The sequence below is a fragment of the Mastomys coucha genome, unplaced genomic scaffold (assembly GCF_008632895.1).
Source record: "Mastomys coucha isolate ucsf_1 unplaced genomic scaffold, UCSF_Mcou_1 pScaffold22, whole genome shotgun sequence".
NCBI lineage: Eukaryota > Metazoa > Chordata > Mammalia > Rodentia > Muridae > Mastomys > Mastomys coucha.
In genome coordinates, this window is record NW_022196905.1 from 63,722,896 (window position 1) to 63,743,957 (window position 21,062).

Consider the following 21,062-nt stretch of genomic DNA (forward strand, 5'->3'; position numbering starts at 1 on the left):
GGCCTCGAACTCAGAAATCCACCTGCCTCTGCCTCCCAAGTGCTGGTATTAAAGGCGTGCGCCACCACACCTGACTAGATATTTTCTTTATTTCCATTTTCTAACAGATATACATTACTCATGTTAAAGGATTGTGTTGTTCTTCACTGGATTCTCTTTCTCTTTTGCACAGGGCAAAATCTGTCAGTTTCGATGATTTTTTTCAGGGTGTTGTTCACTGGTCTATCAAACAAAGCTCTCAAGATACAAACTTTCAGTAGAAATTCACAGGTATTTTGACAAAACAGTGCTCATAAAGACATGCCAATGATTAGCATCTGCAGGTGGGGAAGCACTCATTCTCTACATAGATTTGTTTATGTGTTCCCTCCAACAAGAACTATTGACTATTATATCTATTTACCTAACCAGAAATATAAATAAATCATTTTGAAGTAGCTTAAAAGAAAGTTCAGTTTCCAGATTACATAAGAAAAGGTAATTTAAATTACGAGGCACATGTGGCTGTCTTAAATAAAAACAGGTCACATGATTTAGAGGTTTGGAGTCTATATGAGACTGATGACATCTAAGATGAGTGCCTTTAATTGTCATTTATTTCTGCGATTTGCTGGTGGCAATAAATAGATAATTAAGCTAATTACAGCTAAGATTTAAAGGATAATTTTTATGAAGCCAATTAACAACAATATAAGAGCTTCCTCAGTTGAATTTTTAAGCACATTTGTTGCTTTTCTAAGCAATTAAAAATGATCTAAACACAGAACTCTTTCATAATCAGATTTTTCATTTATGCTCATAAATCAACAAATATTTGGTTTATGCATTTACTGCACAACACTTTCCGCCTACAGTAAAAACAAATGACTACAGGGTATTTATTTTGTAAGACATGTTTATCATATTAAAATGTAGGAACTTCTAAATATTAATCAGTTACCCTGACTTCATAATATCAATATTTCTGAACTAATTATAAAATGCAACTGTATATGTTAGTCAAATATTAACTCTGGTATTAGGGCACAGGCGACATGACATTTAGTTACTGGGAGAATTGCTGACCAACATCAAAAACCAAGGTCACTGAAGTTCCCACAGTGGAAGGATCATCATCAATTCAACACAAAATATTTGCTATTGTTATAGATATTCCGTGTCTTATGTTTATTGTATAAGAAACTACCGGTTTATTATGTAAGAAAAGTAAGTTTGTAAGAGAAATGTGCAATGTATTATTCAGAACTGTGTTTTCATAAGACCAAAAAAAAAAGGGGGGGGGAGATACCAAGATGAAAACATTTCTAAAACAAGAACACAGTCGTTTGTTTATAGAATATGGACAATTTTCACATTTCCCTATTTGTTTTCGGTGGTAAAAATATTCCATTAACAGTCATGAAATGCATATTTTCTAACTGTGGTTGATTCTTAAAATATTGCTTGGTAACATTAGCTGGCTGGTAATTAGTTAAGGTCTTTTAAATTGTAGCTCTACACAAGATGAGAAAATATGGATGTAAAAATTGCACATAATGTTTCAGATTTATTTAAAAACTAAGTTTAGTGATTATAAGGTGCAAAATAGAGAACTAAAAGGAAAACACAACAAAAATCTGTAACTTCTCTATCACAGTGACTCATTGCCCCTATGATTGACTTATACTGTAAGTATAGGTAAAATTACTCAAAATCAAAAAGTTTTTAAAAGTTGAGAAAGTACCTTTTTGGCATCTTGTTATACAAAATGGGAGAACAGCAACATTTCTATGATATTTAGATAGAAAAACATATTCCAGAGAAAAGCAATTCTGGAGAAAATTCTAGAGAAAGCATATTCTAGAGAAAAGCAATTAAGAGAGAAATGCCATTTGGCATCATGAAGTGATTTCTTAAACGTCAGCACAGAGTATGTTTAATTCATCAATACACATATATATCAACGATCTTCCCTGTCTAACAATAAACAAGAGACCCATGCACTGGCAAGAAACTGAGGAGGGACTGCGTTATTTCTGTCAAGTTTCTTTCTGAGCTGTGGCTTTCAATATTCTTTTCTGGATTGTTATACATTTTATTTATTTTGGGTTTTATAATATCATTACATTTCTCCTTTCCGTTTCGTCCTTCTAAAACTCTCATTTACCTGGCACTTTTCAAATTCATGACTTCTTTTTCTCACTAATTATTATCACATGCGTGAATTTATGTGTATATATGTATTTCCATAGATACAATCTGCTCTGTCAGTGTACTATTGCCTGTATGTATGTTTTCAGGAATGATCATTTAGCACTGAACAACTTCTCCAGCTTTTTCTCCGTCCAATCACATTAGGGCAATGACAGGACGGTGATTGGACAGGAGTACGGAGGCAGAGCTAGAGGTTTAGGAGTGAGAGAAGTCGGAGAGCAGGAGAGGAGAAGCAGGAGAATATCAACATGGAAGCGGACAGACAGGAGGATGATCCAGACCCTACGTGGTTTTAAACAGCCACAGTAGTTAAGGTTTTCACAGGGTTAGAATAGTTGCGTTAAAACATTTTCTTTATCATTTGGCTCTGAAATTATTGTATTGTCATTTTGTAAATTGTGGTCTTATTGATACATAAACCTGATTGGATAATTAAGCCTTAAGAGTCATATTTCTACCAGGTAACTAGGTGTTAGATGACTGATTGTGGGGTGTGTGGGGTATTGCATGTAAGCGAGATGATCTTGCTAGCTGGGAGAAAATAGCAGGAGCCCTGGGACATAGTGATGAGGTCGGCCAGTGTTGACGCCAGCCACTACAGGCACTAGAGCAAGAACGTGGTCCAGTGGGCCAGGGGAGTTGGCGGGTGATCTTTTTTTAATATTTCCTGCAACAGACAACCACTTTGAGTGCTTCTCCTGTGAATCATCATCTCTCATGCTCCAAGCTTTCCTCAAATGCCTATTGTTCTTTGCATAGGATTACAGCCTCATGGACCTTGGTAGGTCCATGTTGTGCTCACATTTGGACTAAACATACTTCTGGAAACATACACTGAGATGACATGAGCCATCCCAGAAGAAATAAATATAGAAAAAGAACAGAGGTTCAGGTTAACATGATCATCTAATAAGAGAAAGAAAAATAAATCATCTTTGAAAATGGGACTTAGAGATGTCTTTTCTCCACAGGGCGTTCTGACAGTACACTTCTGGCAACATTTTCCGGGTCCCTCTCAGACTGTTTCAGCAGAATGTCAATCTTTTTAATAATGTTGATTTGAATATTTATTTTATTTTATAAAAATTCTGCTTTAATCTGCATGTATCTTTTTAACTACAGTGATTAGTTTATTAAGACAGTTTGTTTAAGTCAAACCTAAGATACATGGAAGAAGTTTTTACACACTTTTCTTACTGTCACAAAATAGTCTTTAAAGCAATTAAACCATATAACTGATTGGGACATTTTATGTAACAACATAGTTTTTTTTGTAAACTATGTTTATTTATGAATTATATTTCACATAGAAATAAGTTCAGGAAACCAAATATATTATTTGCAAATGGTACAAACCCAATTCCATGCAAGGAGCCACATTGTTGATGGATTTTTCACAATTACTGTTTTTACATTTTCATATTCCTTTCTAAATTTAAATTTTAGTTACCAAACCATGATTGGAGTTTTATGAAGTTTTCTTCACATTTTTAATGTAATTAAATATCTAAAATTTCCAACTTATTTTGAGATGTCTAACTCTGGTTTGTTAAACAGGATTTTGCCCACTTACTGAAATGAGTTAGGGAGCTTAATGTTTTAGATTTTTTTCAGTGTTTATTCATTTACTACCAATTTGGAAAATTCACAAATAGAGGCAAAAAAGCTATTTGCTATTTTACTGAATCCTTAGCCTGTAAATGCATTACCAAAATAATTAGAAATGGGGCCTGCATAAGTAATATCAATATATTAGTGTTATCATTATGGTTCTGATGGTTGTATAGGCAATACATGAGATAAAAATAAATACAAATATATGTATTTGTATAGGGAAAACATTAGATAAAAATAAATACAAATATATGGTGATAACCTCATATACTTATATAAGAATATATATATGTATATATATATACATATATATATCCTGAAATACTTTGGATGTAAGTATAAAAAATAATGCAGAAATGTGGAAAAATCTTGGGAAACAAGTGTTTTTAAATGAAAGCAATGTGAAGGCAGTGATAGCCTTAAGTGAGCTTATAGGAATTACTGAAGAGTCCCTGTATTATTAAAGATATTTAATTGTGATTGCACATCTTCCAACAAAGCAAACTTCAGGTCCATCAACAAGACTGTAGTATATCACTAAGTTAGAGAAAAATATGAGTAAATGCTGTGAGATAGCCAGGATTTATCTGCCACAAGGGAAATAACACAGAGTGGAGTTGGCATCCTGCATGAAGTGTCCTCAGGCATTTGGTATCTCAAAGTTGTACATATTATACTGACAGACTGAATATAAAAAGCTACTGTTTTATGATAATGAGGACATTTTTCTGTTACTCCAGTGACATCTGTACAACCAAGGAAGCAGGTTCTAAATACAAGTCCTAGGCCCAGACAACTGAAATCACTATTGCTCAGTAGAAATAAATAGTGATAAAAATATTCTTAAAACATTTCTCAACTATTAAAATTAGGCAATATTCACTTAATTTCTAGTATGCCCCAAAAGAAAGTAAAGAAGAATAAACTGTGTGGCCAAAGAAGTGGTTAAAGAAATGTGTATAACTCACCCGACATTCCAACATTTCCAACAAAATGGGAAATGCATTAGTACAGAGAAGAAAGGGGAAAGAAATGAGGGGGGGAAAGAACTGAGAACAGATTCTCTTAGAAATACCTCAAACATCATCTCACTCTGTACAACTTTTCTTCTGTTAACAGAATGAAATAAGATTTGTAAGAGAAAGAAGTCTGTAACAAGCCTCAGAAAGATGTGAAAATCCCATTAAAGCGAACTTGTGTGTCATCAATCTGAAGGTACTTAAGAACGTGCTTTGAGACTAGAACAAATAGTAAGAAGAAAGAAATCTATGACTAAGTGTGTTGTAAAAGAACATTCTTCAAAACAAGGTGTTTCTGGGCGAGCACAATATCAAAAGTGAAAATAGAAACATGCTTTAAAAATTGAATGGGGAAAGAGAAAAATAACAAAAGGAGAATTATATGTTTCTGCAAAGGAATAGAATCCAATAATCCAAATGTCATTCAATCCTCATCCAACACAAAAGAAACATCACCATCATGGCCACTAAATCCATTAATGCTATGTGTATAGCCATATGGGAACACCAATGGATTGAAGCTGTGGTAAAAATATCTACAAATCACAAAATAATTAGACAAAAGAATTAATTTAAAAATGATTTAAAGTCATAATAATGCAACTTGGGAAAATTCCTTACAAGCAGATAGCTGGAGAGACTTCAAAGGAAAATACTCAGAGTAGCTGTCTGTATGCAAGCAAGAATTTTAGAAAGAGCACTAGTCATTCTGAATCAGAAATTCAGATGGTAAGCCTGGGGCACTGTCCCTGTCCTTAAAAAAAAAGAGATGTAGAAGCCTGTTGCTTGTACATAAAGATGGAATGACAGGATGACCAATAGTGAATACTTTAGAAATTTAGTAATATATTATAAAGAGATTTAGTAACAGATTATAAAGAAAGGCAAATACATGATAAATACAAGGTAAGCAAGTGGGATGTACTTATTGATAACTGAATCCACAAAGAAAATTATTACATTGGAATAGAAATAGCAATGGAGTCATGCGAAATAAACAAACAAATGAATGAATCTTCCTGGCGTTAAAAACAAAAAAACAGATTCTTTAAGACAATCAAGTGTTTGGGGGAAAGATAACTAAACAGGATGATTCTTGGGTATATATTATTAAAACTATTCTTTGAAATATAAAAAAAAAAAACAATTAAAGGAACCCATCACAAAAGGACAGCTTAAAATCAAATAAGCTTCAAGGACTAAAGGATTGAACTGTCATCACACTTTTCTAAATGAAAAAGTTGAGCATGCCAGAGGCAAACTGTGCTACTAAGAGGAAACTCACTAAGGAGAGAGTGTACCCAGGCTTTTCCATCTGTATGTACATTTAAGATAAAGTCAAAAGAAAAGACTTCCCACTCATAAATAATATGAGGAAAATCTACCTACAGAAACAATGACTCAAATTATCAAAAATGACAAGAAAGACTATTGATTAAAAATATAAAAAGGCAAGTTTAATAATGCAGAAATAGGATAAGATATTGAACCCAAATGAAAAGTAACTGAAAATACTGTTTTCTGTGAGATAGTGGACATATCACAACAAGCAGACTACTAGTGAATATTATTAAATGGGATTGCATATTAACTGATGAAGTAGGGGGTTAATTATCTACATATGCTCTGAAGCATATTCTGAAAATTCATAAAATGATATTTAAAATAAAAATTATGAAATAGCAGAATATGTAAGGAGGATTTGTAAATCAATGTTCCTTGACATGACGGTTGAGAAAACATTGCTTGTAATATTAATAAATACCTCAGACTAGATGGAGTACATTCAAGAAACCACATGGGAAATATTTTAATTACTCTTAAAAATCACAAACTAAATGAGAATGAAGGGAAAACAGTACACATCCTTCTATTGGGAAATTCCATCTTGTCAAGATGTCAGTTTTTTTCAAGAAAATTTGCAAATGTAGTAAAATTCCCATAAAAATAACAAAAATTTTAGGATAAGTATACTGGTAGTAAAGTTAATATATTCAAACTTACATGCATTATGTACTATATATCATATACTATAATACCATATTATGCATATATTACATACTGTAATATTATATCATATATTATTTTTAGTATATAAAATTTGCTAGAAAATGAAACAGTAAGTGCTTAAAATATCACATATAGCAAGAAAAGAACTCAAAGTAATAAGTAAAATAATTCATGATACCAGGTCCACAGAATAACAATTTGGAAAATATAGTTAGATTCAGAATTTATACCAAATCTAGGAATTAATTCAAAATATGTGAGTAAACTAAATATGAGGCATAAACTGAATAGATATCCATTATATTCTAAAATTATATGTACTTATGAGTGCTAAGTATGAGGATATATTGTAGAGACATTAGAATCATGCCCTAGCTTTGGAGAAGGGAGGTATAAGGCATAAGGAACTGAGGGCTAGTTTCAATGTTGTGATGTTTGTATTTCATTCAAAACTACAGAACCAAATCATGCCTCATAATACATGTATGAAAGAAGTATCTGTGAGTATCGATACCTAGGAATGTGTGTAGGAAAAAAATGTAACTTTCTACCCTAGTTCAAGGAGAAGAGAAAAAATAATGAGTGATACACAATAGTAATGAGTACACCTAAGGCTTAGATCTTGAATTCTGAATGTCATTCTGAAAACTAAATAAAAGTACAAGAGAACTCAGTGTTCTTGGAGGATGAGTGAATTCCAGTTCTAGGTCAAAATGAGCTGGATTGTCTGATGGGATGAAAAGACATCATGAGCTTATAAAACAGTAGGCACAGTTATACAAACAAAAGAAACAAATTATAAGAGGCGCTCTTGCGGCTGAAGGTTTCACATTATACAATACAATGAATAATGACAATGATGGATTAAGAAGTGTAAAGCAAAATAATTGCTCATGGTCTTTGTTGATGATAGTGATCATAGGTAAGCAATTGCAGGAGGAAGAGCCACTGTCCCTTATGATAGAATTACAGTCAATATGCATAGAGTGAATAATGGCAATATGGAGTCTGTTTGGAAAGAGGGCAGTAACAAATGTCACAGGTATGACTCACTGATGATTCACAAATAATGGACAGGACTGTGCTGGAAACTTTAGCACAGTTTTTCAGTAAATTAATCAGTAAAGGAAAATATAGCACCCTTTAAGTACAGATCTCTTGAAGATTTGATATTTAAATCATATTAACAACGTTAATATCACAAGCAGTAAATTGGACTAGGATTGAGCAGTACCACATATTCCTGATGCAATGCACTGAAAGGGATCAAATCACTGCTGTGGAATTCTAGGCAAAAAGATTAAATAGTTAAGATTAAAAGATTAACTATTTAATCTTTTTGCCTAGACTGTAATAAAACTATTAGATAAATTTAAACTTAAGGGCACTTAACTGGCCAGTGCTCTTAGTCTCTCTTTAAATTAAAATATAATCACCTAATTTTCCACTGTCTCTTTCTTCCCTTGAATCCGTCCTGTGTACTCTGCCTTGCTCCCAGTTGAAATCCTCAACGAAAGGTCTCCATTAAGTCCTGCCCCTCATGGCTCAGAACACTCAGCTACAGAGGCAGTGGGGAAGCCAGAGTGGATGGAGTATACCAAAGAACCCAAGGCCTTTGAGACACAGCAAAGTTAGTTCAAATATGAACTCAGAAACAGACTGGGGCAGCATGAACAGAGCCAGAAGGGTCTGAACCAAATGGGGTCCTAGAGCTGAAGGAAATGGGGTCCTAGAGCTGAAGGAAATGGGGTCCTAGAACTGAAGCAAGAAGGGGGCACAGGGCCTCATCCATAACCCACAAGTTATCTCCAACTGATACCAACTGAAAACAAACAAAGGAATGAACAAATATGTAAAAAATGTATATGTGTATGTATATACGTATATATGTATGTACGTACATATGTATGTTGGGCTTCTTTTATTCTTTTTCTCCTTTTTAGATTTCTTTACAGGTCTTTGAATATATAGTTTGGCTTACAGTTTGGGATTTTTCTGAGATTCCTGTGTGTACAAATACGCATATCTCTGTGTCTATATACGTTTCTTATGCATATTTTTCTGTATTTGGTTGCTTCGTTGTACTCTGATTTGCTGATTTTGATTTATCTTATTGCATTTTATTTTATTATTATTCCTCAAATTCATGTTTTCTAACAAGAGATAGAAAGAGTGTAAAACTACATGGGAGAAGAGTGAGGACGAGTGATATAGATATGTATGTGCCTAGTCATATAAGTACATTCTGCTTAGAATGCTTAGTGTTTAATGCTAACTTGCATATGCATACATATGTATACATATTTGATTGTGTGTGTGTGTGTGTGTGTGTGTGTGTGTGATTTTAGGGCTGACTGAATCATTCTGAATAACAAAAAAAGACAAGAAGACTGATTCTTTTTCTCTATTAATTTACTAAAGTCATATAAACACAAATACTGCAGGAAGTCAAAGAGGCATAAGGTTAGAAGATCTGATGTTTAAATAGTAGCCTTGTGTCAATGTTCTTCTCTTAATTTCTCTAAAATTGAGTTTCTAATGTTAACATTGCAGGTTATTGAAACATACATATAGATTTTTATTGTCTCAATTTTAATATGAAGTTACATAAATAATCTAGGAAAAGAGATAATGTTTAAGTACTAAAATAGACTAAGGTTATAAATCCAATATTTTACAGCACTGAAGTGGTCCTGCAATTATTCATCAATTATTCATCACAGAAAATTGGCAAGGAAATAACTGGACCTGGTATAAAAATAAAATTAAAACCTTATTCAAGATGTTTTCATAAATAAACCAGCATTGTTAATAGGAAACAGATTGTTAATAAAATGAATAATAAATGAAAAACATTAAGATACCAGGAACATTAAAAATACACAATTATAAAATATAGCTATTTAAGATGAGTAATTTAAAAATATAGCATATTCATTGTAATGATTATCATCAAAACTTGCACACAAGTTTTAACTTTGCATGTAATCCACTCTATCTTTTATGTATTGCAGATATTTCTCACAAATAAAGTACTATTCCAACAGAAATTTCCTGAGGTTTTCTTTCAAATATTTAAGGAAGTATACACATTTATGTTAGACATCCAGAGAATAAAAAGGAGGTAAAATATAGCTCATTAATCTATGTCACTAAAAATTGCATAGTCAATCAATCACTATCCTACACAAACACAGATATAATCTTATTAAATGATGTATGAGCTATAAGTTAGTATATGTGCTTTATACTGGGGTAAACATGAGAATAGATGAAAGAATGGAGAAGATGTACCCTAAATTATATATATATATATATGTATAAATATACAAATTTATGTATGTAAATATATAAGTATATATATATATATATATATATATATATATATAATCAAATTAATTTAAATCTTGGCTAAAGTTTTTAAGTGACTAAAGCTTACTTGTAGAAAATACTGATAAAATATGATCTATATCAGAAAGCATTTCAAGTTTTAGGGGAATAAAAACCCTTGCAATATAAGAAGAGAATATAGCAAGCAGAGTGTCTTAAAATTTTCTCATAACTATCATTATTCCTATATACAACTGAAATGTGAATTAGGTCTCTCGGATCAGGAGCAAACCAAAAATATTATACACTGTGTTCAAGTCCTGTCATGGTGCTTTTGAATAAAATTAAAGTGGTCATCATTCTAAAGATAATCAATTTTGGGAGCATATATAAAATTGATTTTGTTCATATAGACTGAATGTAAATGCTAGGAAAATACAATTATTGTTACTAAAATCATTAAAAATATCTATTATATTTAAGATTACTTCTTATAATAGTCTCAAAGAAAAATAATTCACACCATTAAATGTAATAAAATCAGGAAATATATGAATATTGTTAGCTGTAATTTTAAGATGATTTCAATTAAAGTTTATGTAAATTATGTAAATGTAATGACTAAATTAGTACCAGTGAAATCATCAAGATCTAAAATTGATATGTCAGACTTACCGCCTATATCTGGACGAAGTTTGTTATCATAACCTTGAAGCAAAGAGTTGAGAATTTGTGTGATATCTCCTTCATGAATTTTTGGTGCCAAGACCCATGTTTTATTCATAGTTAAATCTTCATCATCTTCATCATCTGCTTTATCGACACTAAATGATTTGAAGAGAATGTTGTACAGAAAGTTTTATGAAAACGTGTACTTATAAATATTTGTTACTTCAAAATTGTAACTTATATGGTAGCATGAAAACAGGGCAGACATATATATAACTTACAAGGTAATGCTAAAATAAGAAATACATTAAAAATAAAGCACATTAAGCATGCTAAAGAGAATATTGAATATGTCCTTAAAATGCTCATAACATAAAGAAATTATTCAATAAAAATATGAATTTTACTCCCTAGACTTTTTCAGAATGTAATAACCAAAGCTGTAGTGTCCTGATAATGCTTACAATAAATGATTAAAATTAAAAGTGAACAATCATAAGGAAATTCATAGTAGTCTAGTAAAATATATAAAACATGAGTATATTACAAGAATCAAGAGAAAATATAATGAGAAGTTTTACTAAACAAGGAGTAAAAGTTTATATTTCTAATCCTTTCATTAAAAACCACCAGACCAAAAATTCCAAAACAGAATTAGTACTAAAGAAAGAATTAGCTTTATATATTTTCTCCTAACTCGTCCATTTACCTACATTCTGTCCTTACTCATCTCCTGTAGTGTACTCCCTTCTGAACTGTCACTCTGTACTCATACATGCATTCAGTTACATCTATACATAGAAAAACAGATACATTTATGATAAGTATAAGAATTCAGTTTGTTACCAAATAATGGCAAAGACATTTAAGTAAGACAGATATAGATACAGGTATAATATCTATCTATAGATTAAAAATAGAAAATAGAAGGACTGATTTCTTTATTACACAAAGCTTAGCCACCCCACTCTTGTTTGATGGGAATTATTCTAGACTTGGCAAAAGACTCTATTTTATTAAGTCTTTAGTTATTCTGTGAAACAGTCCAATACCTAAACTTAACATTGAAAATATCAATAAAATATGCTATTCTAAATTACTTACATCAGTTTTATTTTAGTATATTTATATCATTATGCTCTATTAATACATATCTATTGCTGTGGACTCAAACTGTTAATAAATACATGCCATTTTTGTAAATTTAATGTATGTGCATCTATAGATTATGTGCATCTATAGATCATATGTTGTGTCCTCTGATGACCCATGGGTAAACCTTAGTCTGTGGAATCACTGAGCAGAAATAAAATCTTTGACGATGGATCCTAATAGTATAATTATATAATTGGGATACACTTTTGAACAACATCATGGACCATCATTCTCTTTGTCTCCCTATCACCTTGTTTCTAGATTTCAAAGAGAGTACACAAGCTGTCCAATATTGCTTTTCCCTCTCTGGCATGTGCCTTTACTAACCAAAATAATGAAATTAAGAAAATGTTGAGCAATGCAATATTAAGTAAAACAATAAAGGGAAGCTGTATTTAAAGAATTTAGTTTCCTTAATCATCTCTGCAGTTATTCTCATATTTTGAGCTAATAGCTAGCTGTATTTAGTTTCTTTGCAATGTGTTTGTTCTTTTCTACTCAGGCACATTTCTCAGCCCAATAGCTTCTGACTTGGTCAGTTCTTCCGGCAATAGAATATACAAACGTTAGCTTCATGAACTAATATTTGATTCTTTAAATGGTTTTGAAAAATAAATTATTAATCACACCCAAAGCAGAAAGTCTAATATCCTATAGATTTATGATGGCACATAACTAGTTCTATGAAAGGGTAGTTCATCTTTTTAGTCCAAGAATGAAGCCAGCATGAACAAACCATAACAGAACTATAGCGGTCAATAGCCTGGGTTTGTAAGCCACAAGCATTTCAGATCCATTTGCTACCAACTGGTACTTTCCTACTTATAAAGTCATGATCTTTTTTGGTCTTCATTTACTCTCTTAGGAAACAAGTAGACATATACTTGTAACTCTTGCCTTCGGTTGTTTTCTCCAAACTTTCATCAGTTTCTCTCATCAAGGCCACATCATATACACAGAAATATCTAGTATGATCTTTGCCCTTTCATTTAATCCCACTTAAAAGACAATGAAAAAAATTAATAGAATGTACTTTCTTAAAAATCTTAGGAAATCTCCTTTGTAGAGTCACAAGGTAATTGACAGAGTACAGCTCCATGCCTCTGCCTTATTATCTGTAATCTAGTACAGTATTGATGGGGAAACAGCACCTGAGGGATTAGTTGATTTGACTACAATCTGTTGATGGATCTGAGATTCTGACAGTTGCACTGCTCAGCAAAGATTAAAAAATACTGCTTTCATTTCATTTTCAAATGAAAATGAAGGCTTTCTCCTACCCTTCAAATAAAGCAATAGCTATTACAAATAATAAAAAGATAAACTTCCATGAATATTTAGTTATTAGAATTTTATACATGTGTTTCGGTGCATCAATTGTCTTTTATGTATTTTGCAATTGATGTTGCTGTAACCTTATGTTATTTTCTTAAATACATCTCATTGTTTTCTCTAAAATAAACAAGTATACAATTAGGCAAAGTAAGACACTGACAACACTGAAATTCTAAGAATTCAGGCTAGAGAGACATCTTGGAATATAATTATTGTATGTTAGTGAACATATAGAGGCTGAGACATCTTTAATAAGCTATGTTTTAACCTCCTTTTCATCTCTCAATCCATGCTATAGAGAAGGAAGTGTCTGGTAGGTATGGAAGAGCTGCTGAATATATAAGAGTATAACCTTCTCTTGAAACATAATTGCAGTCAAATTTCTCAGTAAATTAAAGGTTTTTTTTTTGACCCTAGTTTGTATGGTAGACTTTGATAAACACACACAGACACTTATAGTGAGTGATATTCCCCTTCAATATGAAGCACAGAAAAGAGAATTTATTAATATTATACAGCTATTTTCCTCATTTTATCTCATAATATTAAAGGAATTTCATTCATTTTAATCTTACTATACCTTCCTTGAAGCTGTCCAAATGAGTTTCAGAATGTTTGTTAAGTATTTTAATATCATATTGGTCTTACTTGGATAATTAAAAATACAATTTCTGAAGAATAATTTTTACACTCTACTGGTTATGCAGATCTTGTAAAAAGTGTGGAGATTACTGTAAAATGAACATATTTTGGGCAACAACAGGAAGTAAACATTTATTACTAAATTTCCTTTACTAACATTAGGTGTTTTCTGGACTCTTTCTCAAAGATGTCTATAAGTAATTTAAATTCATTTAAATGTAACCTCAATGAGTCTTTGAGTCTTGATTATGCAATTTTCCTAATTGTCTATTATGATATTTAATGGTTTCATTGTTATTATCAGTAATTGTGCCTAATAAATACCAATGGTTTTAAGGAACTTTGCCCACTCTTGTGGCAGCTCCTTTGACATGTTATGTCATCTAATTATGTCATCTAATGTGCATTAATTCTGTGGAAAACACATATATCCCTACCTCACTTGATTTACAGAGTGCATTATAGGTTAAATAATACAAAGTGAATTTATTTTTTTGTTTGTAAAAATTTATAACAGCTAAAAATTGTGTCTTCTGAAGTTTCCCAGAATAACCTAATTTATCTTTACTAAAGATGGTGGGATATGGATTTTCTACTTTGGAGGAGCACATATTACATGGTATGAATGAAGCTTATTGAAAAATCTAAGTCTAGAATGCTTCCTTCTCCATCTTTTGGATCCAAGAATGTAAAATAATCACCGCAAGGGATCACACTTCTGAAAGTGTGAATATTAAGGAATCACACCTTCTCTGTGAAAAAGGCTTTCTAAGGAGACCAGTCTCCAACACACAGTTTTCATTCCTTCATGGAGAAATTACCATGTATTTAAAATGTGTGAAATTCTGGAAATGCAATGACAAATAGCATGATATTCCTGACTTAATGAAGACTTCCTAAAACAGAGCAGATGTAGTCAAACAAGTAATACTGAAAAACCATCGCACATACCAGGGTTTATTGAGTTAAGAAACAGTGGACATTTTATAATATGAATATGCTTTAATAAATAATTAAATATTCACATAATAGATTATTCATATATAATCAATTAACACTTATAAATAATCAGAAAAAGGGGGTTAGGATTTTAGTCAAGCAGTTGAAATCTCAAGCACAGCATGTGCCTAGTATGTGTGAGGTCTTGAATTTAATATCTAGAATTAATTACCAAAACTATAAATATATGGCATTATGATCACAAGAGTATATGAATATAACATTAAGCAGTTTGTCTATATTTATATATAAAGTAAGTCTAAGAATTTTGTGAGGAAACAGGTAACATGTATACTCAATATTTTATACAAGTGAAACCACAGGCATCATTCTTTATTTAATAGTATTATACAATTTTCCAATATATAATTTATAATATTAATGACCGGGGAGGATACAGCCTAAGAATGAACATCTGCCTCATCTATACCAAAAAGTGTTCTGAATTGAATTTCTAATCATAAAAAATACATAATTAAATGGAGCTTTTCCTGGGGAGTGACAGAGCATTATTCTGTCGACATAATTACCATGATAGACCTGAAATTTGCTAATAGATACCTTGGCCTGGGAACACTGCTCTCCAACCTATCCAGCTGCAAGCACCTGGGAGCAGCCCTGAGACTATACAGGCCCTAGGTACCAGCAGCTGTTCTCAGGCAATAACAGAACATGCAGGGGCAGTACTGAACCTATTCGTGTCTGATGCTTCCCTTTCTTAGAAGAGCAATATATTCTCAAGGCACTTCATCTAAACTTCATCTTCTCTTTCTAGTTTCATAGGTATCAAGGAACTGTTTTACACAAAGCTTCTCTCTTCTATTCTCCCTTCTCACATTACCTCCTCCTATATTTTTCTCTCAAATATCTCTAATATGCCCTATCTTATCTTGGCTTCTGTACCCTACGCTGAAGCTTCTGCATCCACAGTTATCTGTAACTAGTTACTAAAGAGTGTTTTGATGTCATATGTATCATATCTTCCTAAACTCTTAATGTAGTGCAATACAGGAAGTTCTCTGAAGACAGATTATTGCATATGTTAAGTACTTTGATGGCTACATCTTTTTATTATTTTTACATGTAGAAAGTGTTTTTACCTAATATTTAAGAGATAATATCAGAAAAGGCAAGTGGGGTTCTGCCATACAATCAGAAGAGGAGCCATGTTTAAACGATTACAATGTACATGTGCCTAAAGCAAATCATTCAACCACTTAAAACCAATTTTCATTCATAAGATGAAAATTTCTTAACTTTTCTCAGGACAAGCCTGTTTCAAATCTATTGCCGTGGAATTATTTTTAAATCCCTCTCTCTCACTTACAAAAATGACCTACTTAAGATGATGAATTATAGAGTAACTCTATAGATAGTTCACATAAAAAGGGCAGTGTGTTCTGATTCTGACACATAAGGGTGCCTCTCCCATTAATCTAAGAAAAAGCAGAGTATAATCCAGACCATCTTAATGAACTGCCCAAGGAATTTCTCTAAACTCTAAAGGAATGTTGTCTGCCTATTTCCAATGGTTTGAAAAATAAAGGTTAAAATTTTAAGTGATATCCACTGACAGGGTCATAAATTTTACATAAGTATTCCTTATATATTTTCTGTACAAGGACGGGATAACTATTGCTTATTGTATTGAGAATACATGGAAGAAAATCTCTGTGTAGTAAATATAATACATATTTTGCTATTGTTACTCATTCTTCAAACCTTTGGAACCAACTAATTTATTACAACATCATCACAAGCAAAATTCCTATTCCAGCTACTATTGCTGCTGCTGCTGCCACCACCTTTATTAAAATCACCAAATATGGCAATTTATATTATCATTATATTACTTTGTGGGATTACAGTAACTCTGCTTTCCAGAAATAAGAATGAGCAATAGACATTAAATGCAACAGGTTACGTGTAATTGGGCAAGGAACCTGACTTAGCATCACTGAACAGTTTCAAGAAAGTAACATATACTCAGATATTGTGATTACAAGTGTCGATCTTATTTTCACATTAGGCTGTATACTTAATTACTTGAACTTCTAAATACTGTCATGTCAACATTAGTAAATGAAATTTCCTAGGTTATTTGATGTAGTAATTAGGGTTGGTTTACTGAGCTAAAAGAAGACATAATGATTAAATACCCTTTCAAGGAAAAGTGGGTATCAAAATACATATTTTACTATTTCCATAAAACATTCAGTAGATAAAGCCCAGTTAAGAGCTCTTAATTTAGTGCAAATGATTTAATTTAATTTAAATGTAAATGACTTAAATATGAGAGACAAATAATTTTTCCAAAGTTCTTAATGAACACATAGTCAGGATTGTAAATATTAGTTATGTAAGTGTGAGGGCCTCCATTCAAATAAGACAGGCAGAACTGTATCAGTCTATAAACCCAGCAAACATGAGGAGCTAGGAGGATTAGATTATCATAGGAAGGAATCTGGTAGGAATTATAAAACCATAGATAATAATACAGCTGTCAACTATGCATGAATTCAGCAAGCATTTAAGGTATAAAGCAATCTACTTTACTCTCTCAATACCAGAATATTATAAAACTTAATAATGTTACAGCTATTTTATTTTACTCTATATAATTTATCACTAACTGACACATATATATTATATACTGGTAGATATAATCACATAATTCATTTTATAAATGTGAGTATGAAACATTATGTAATCCCTATGAGTGCTAGGAAAATATGCTGCTGATAATGATACATGAGTAGAATAGAAGAATGCTGAATATATACAGCACCTATTGATTTGGACAAATTTACTAGACAACTGAGCTGTGAATTATAGTCTAGCTTCAATTTTAATGCTACTTTTATAAATGATGGTATCTTATTTACGATAACTATTGAGTGATTGCTATGTATTTAGCATCTCTCTGGATGATGAACATAGAAGGAGAAATACAATAACCCCAAATTAAAACTCGTAAATTATAGAAGGTTTAGAACATGCAGTAGTACTGGTCTGTGAATGAAACTGGGGGGCTTAAAAAGTCATCAAAAGTTTTTGCTCCAGATCATTCTTTAAGTTTACAGTTTATTTGCAAATCTTTGGAAGCTGGACAAATATTGTATCTCGAAAGGGTACATTGGTTTGGTACTCTGTGTTTTTCAGAAACCAACCAGAAGCAGCAAAACGGGAGATGGTTTCGCAAGCACCACTGTTGCTGAGCCAGGAGACATCTCAAACCTGAACTATACACAGTAAGTATAGGTGATCAAGAAAATGGTCCTTTTTGTAGTCAGGGGTAAACTCTTCATGAAGACTCAAACGAATGGCTTGGCAGCAGATACAGGTCCTTTCTGGAACTGACTTGCATAAAACAAAATAAAATAAAATGTAACTCAATTCAGTGAAGCTGAAAGAACAGCAAATAATAGCAGCCATAGAACACACAGCTGTTTTTACTGAAGCAGGAGAAGTGTTGCGCCTTGACTGCCTGCTTACATAAGTGTTGTGGAGAGGAGCTGGGGAAAGCATAACAATTATTGTATTCAAAACAAAATAATGTCTAAAGGACAACTACTTCCCTGCAGGAATTTTTAAAAAGAAAACCATTCATCATTTGTTTTCATATATCTTGATTACACTTTTGCTTCATCTAATCCACCCAGTCCCTCCCCACCTCCCTTCCCATCAAAGGTCCACACCCTTTCTGTCTCATATTAGAAAACAAAGAAAATTTTGGTAAGCGATAATTTATAACAAATATAATATTATAATGCATAACAAGATAAAATCTAACACATTGGAATCAAACAAAACAAACGTACAGAAGGAAAGTGGCCCAGAAGAAGGTATAAAAATCAGAGACCCACTCATTTCTTCATTCAGAAATCTGATAAAAACACTAAACTGAAAGTCATAATATATGTAAGGAGGACTTGATTCCATCCTGTGAAGGCCCTGTGTATATTGACACATTCTATGTGAATTCATTCCATGTGCTTTGATCATGTTGATTCAGGGGGCCTTGTTGTCTTGATGTCTTCCATTCATCTGGCTCTTCCACTTTTACCACTTTGCCTTTTCTGCAAGTCTCTCTGAGTTCTGAGGGAAAGGATCTGATGGAGGCATCCATTTAAGACCTGAGTGTTCCAAGGTCTCATACTCTCTGAATAAGGTCTGCCTGTGGATCTCTGTATTTGTTCTCATTTGCTGCGGGAGAAGCTTCTCTGATGGCTAAGCAAAGCCATAAAAAGGGTATTATAGGATGTCATTAGGAGTCATTTTATTACTACATATTTTTGCTTTTAGAAGAAGTCCTTTTAGAAGTCTTCAGGCTATCTAGTCTTGGATCTTGGTTTTTGGTCACCCAAAGAATGTCAAATATGTTAATATCATCATAATGTATGTAAAGATAATATGGATTTGATCAATAATATAACATTCCTTCAAGATACATATACCTTCAGTCTTAGGAAAGTTCACATATGTGAGGGTTATATATAATTACTAAAATATAACAGATCCTGCAAAAGATCAAATTTAAAGAAGGAATGGGCCAAGGAATGATTATTTTTCTCCTCAAGGTTCTATAGCATTTTGTTGTTACGTGTCAACTGGCTAGTATTTGTTTTTATTACATACATTGTACTTGGATCATACTTTTGCCCCTACCCAAAGTCCTCCAAAATCCTCCCTTCTCTCAATCCTGCCCAACTTCACTTTTCCTCATGTTATCCCTCATAAAAATAACAACAAAATTCAAAGAAAAAGTCAAAATAAATAAACAAAACATAATCACACATACAAACACACACATGCACGCACACACAAGCACACACACATGCACAAATGCAGGCAGGCAACATGATATCCATTTTGTGTTGGTCAGCTATTTCTGAGCATGAACCCTGTCCTAAATTGTGTTGATATAGCCAAGGTAACACATTGGAGAAAACTTATTTTTTTCTCCCATGAATCCATAAAATAAATTGCAGTAGCTTCTTGTTTGGGGTGAGAATTTATACCTATTTCTACATTCTCTATTCTGTGATTTGATCAGTTTGACTGAATTTGTACAAGTCTTGTGAATTTGCAGTTTTTGTGATTTTGTACATGTTAGAAATTGTCCTTATACCATTGTCAATTGGAAATATTTAAGCAAGATTATGTGTGAAAGACATTGATAAGTGTGAAATAGAAAATTGCACAGAATCTTCTACGTCTGGGGAAAATTTCAGATTAAAAAAAGGAAAGAATTTATATTTTTATTTACATTTCTTAATCTGATTTTAACAGTTTCCATTCTCCTTTGCTCAAATGGACTGACCTGGGGATACTCAAAATTTTATGCTCTATAGTACTTGGTGTCAGAATTTCTTTCTTGTAGATGTCGTTATTCAAAGAAAGAACATATATAGTCAGAGTAAATCTAATTTGTAAGTCCCTACCCATTCAATGTGACATGACTTTTGTCATGATACTCCTAATTATGTATGCCACTAAATCTCTGAAGAATCGTTTTAGATTCAGGCTTTGTAACTGCAGGTCAATCCTGTTCAGTCTATACTTCTTTACTGCTGTGCAGGTATACATTCATCAAGTCATAGCTAAAGATGGACAATAATTTGCCTGCGGATCTTAGGAGTTGTATAAAATGAAAGAAATTATTTTTTTTCAAGACAACTATTACTGAACATCTCTCCCAGTTCCTGAACATGCATTCTCAAAGAGAACTTTCAACTGTTCGGATTCGCCTCATTTTTTTTCTCATGCAACCCCATCACCTACAGTATAACATTGCAGAAAATAAAATATCAATTACTATTTTCTCCATAACTGAATAAATAGGTATGTGCCTAACATAAAGTATCCATTATGGCCATGTTTACAATTAAATACAAGTTAAGTTTCTGAAATGTTTGAAGAATTTTTCAATATTCATATGTCTAGTTTCAAGACAGAATTCACCAGAAACTCTGTTAGATCTCATTATTTTGGCTCTTGGATACTTGTACTTAAAAATCAACACAACAATCACTTACATACTGTAAAATTGCAGGGCATCTCTCTCTCTCTCTCTCTCTCTCTCTCTCTCTCTCT

At 32.3% G+C, this 21,062-nt stretch overlaps 1 protein-coding gene across 1 annotated transcript in view; it reads right to left on the reverse strand.

Moving 5' to 3' along the window:
• Gabrg1 (gamma-aminobutyric acid type A receptor gamma1 subunit) overlaps positions 1–21,062 on the reverse strand; it is a 70,916-nt gene that overhangs the window by 38,351 nt on the left and 11,503 nt on the right. Inside the window, exon 2 of the mRNA XM_031342570.1 lies at positions 10,842–10,990. Within this exon, the coding sequence (XP_031198430.1) occupies positions 10,842–10,990 (149 nt within the window). The remainder of the gene's footprint in view (positions 1–10,841; positions 10,991–21,062) is intronic.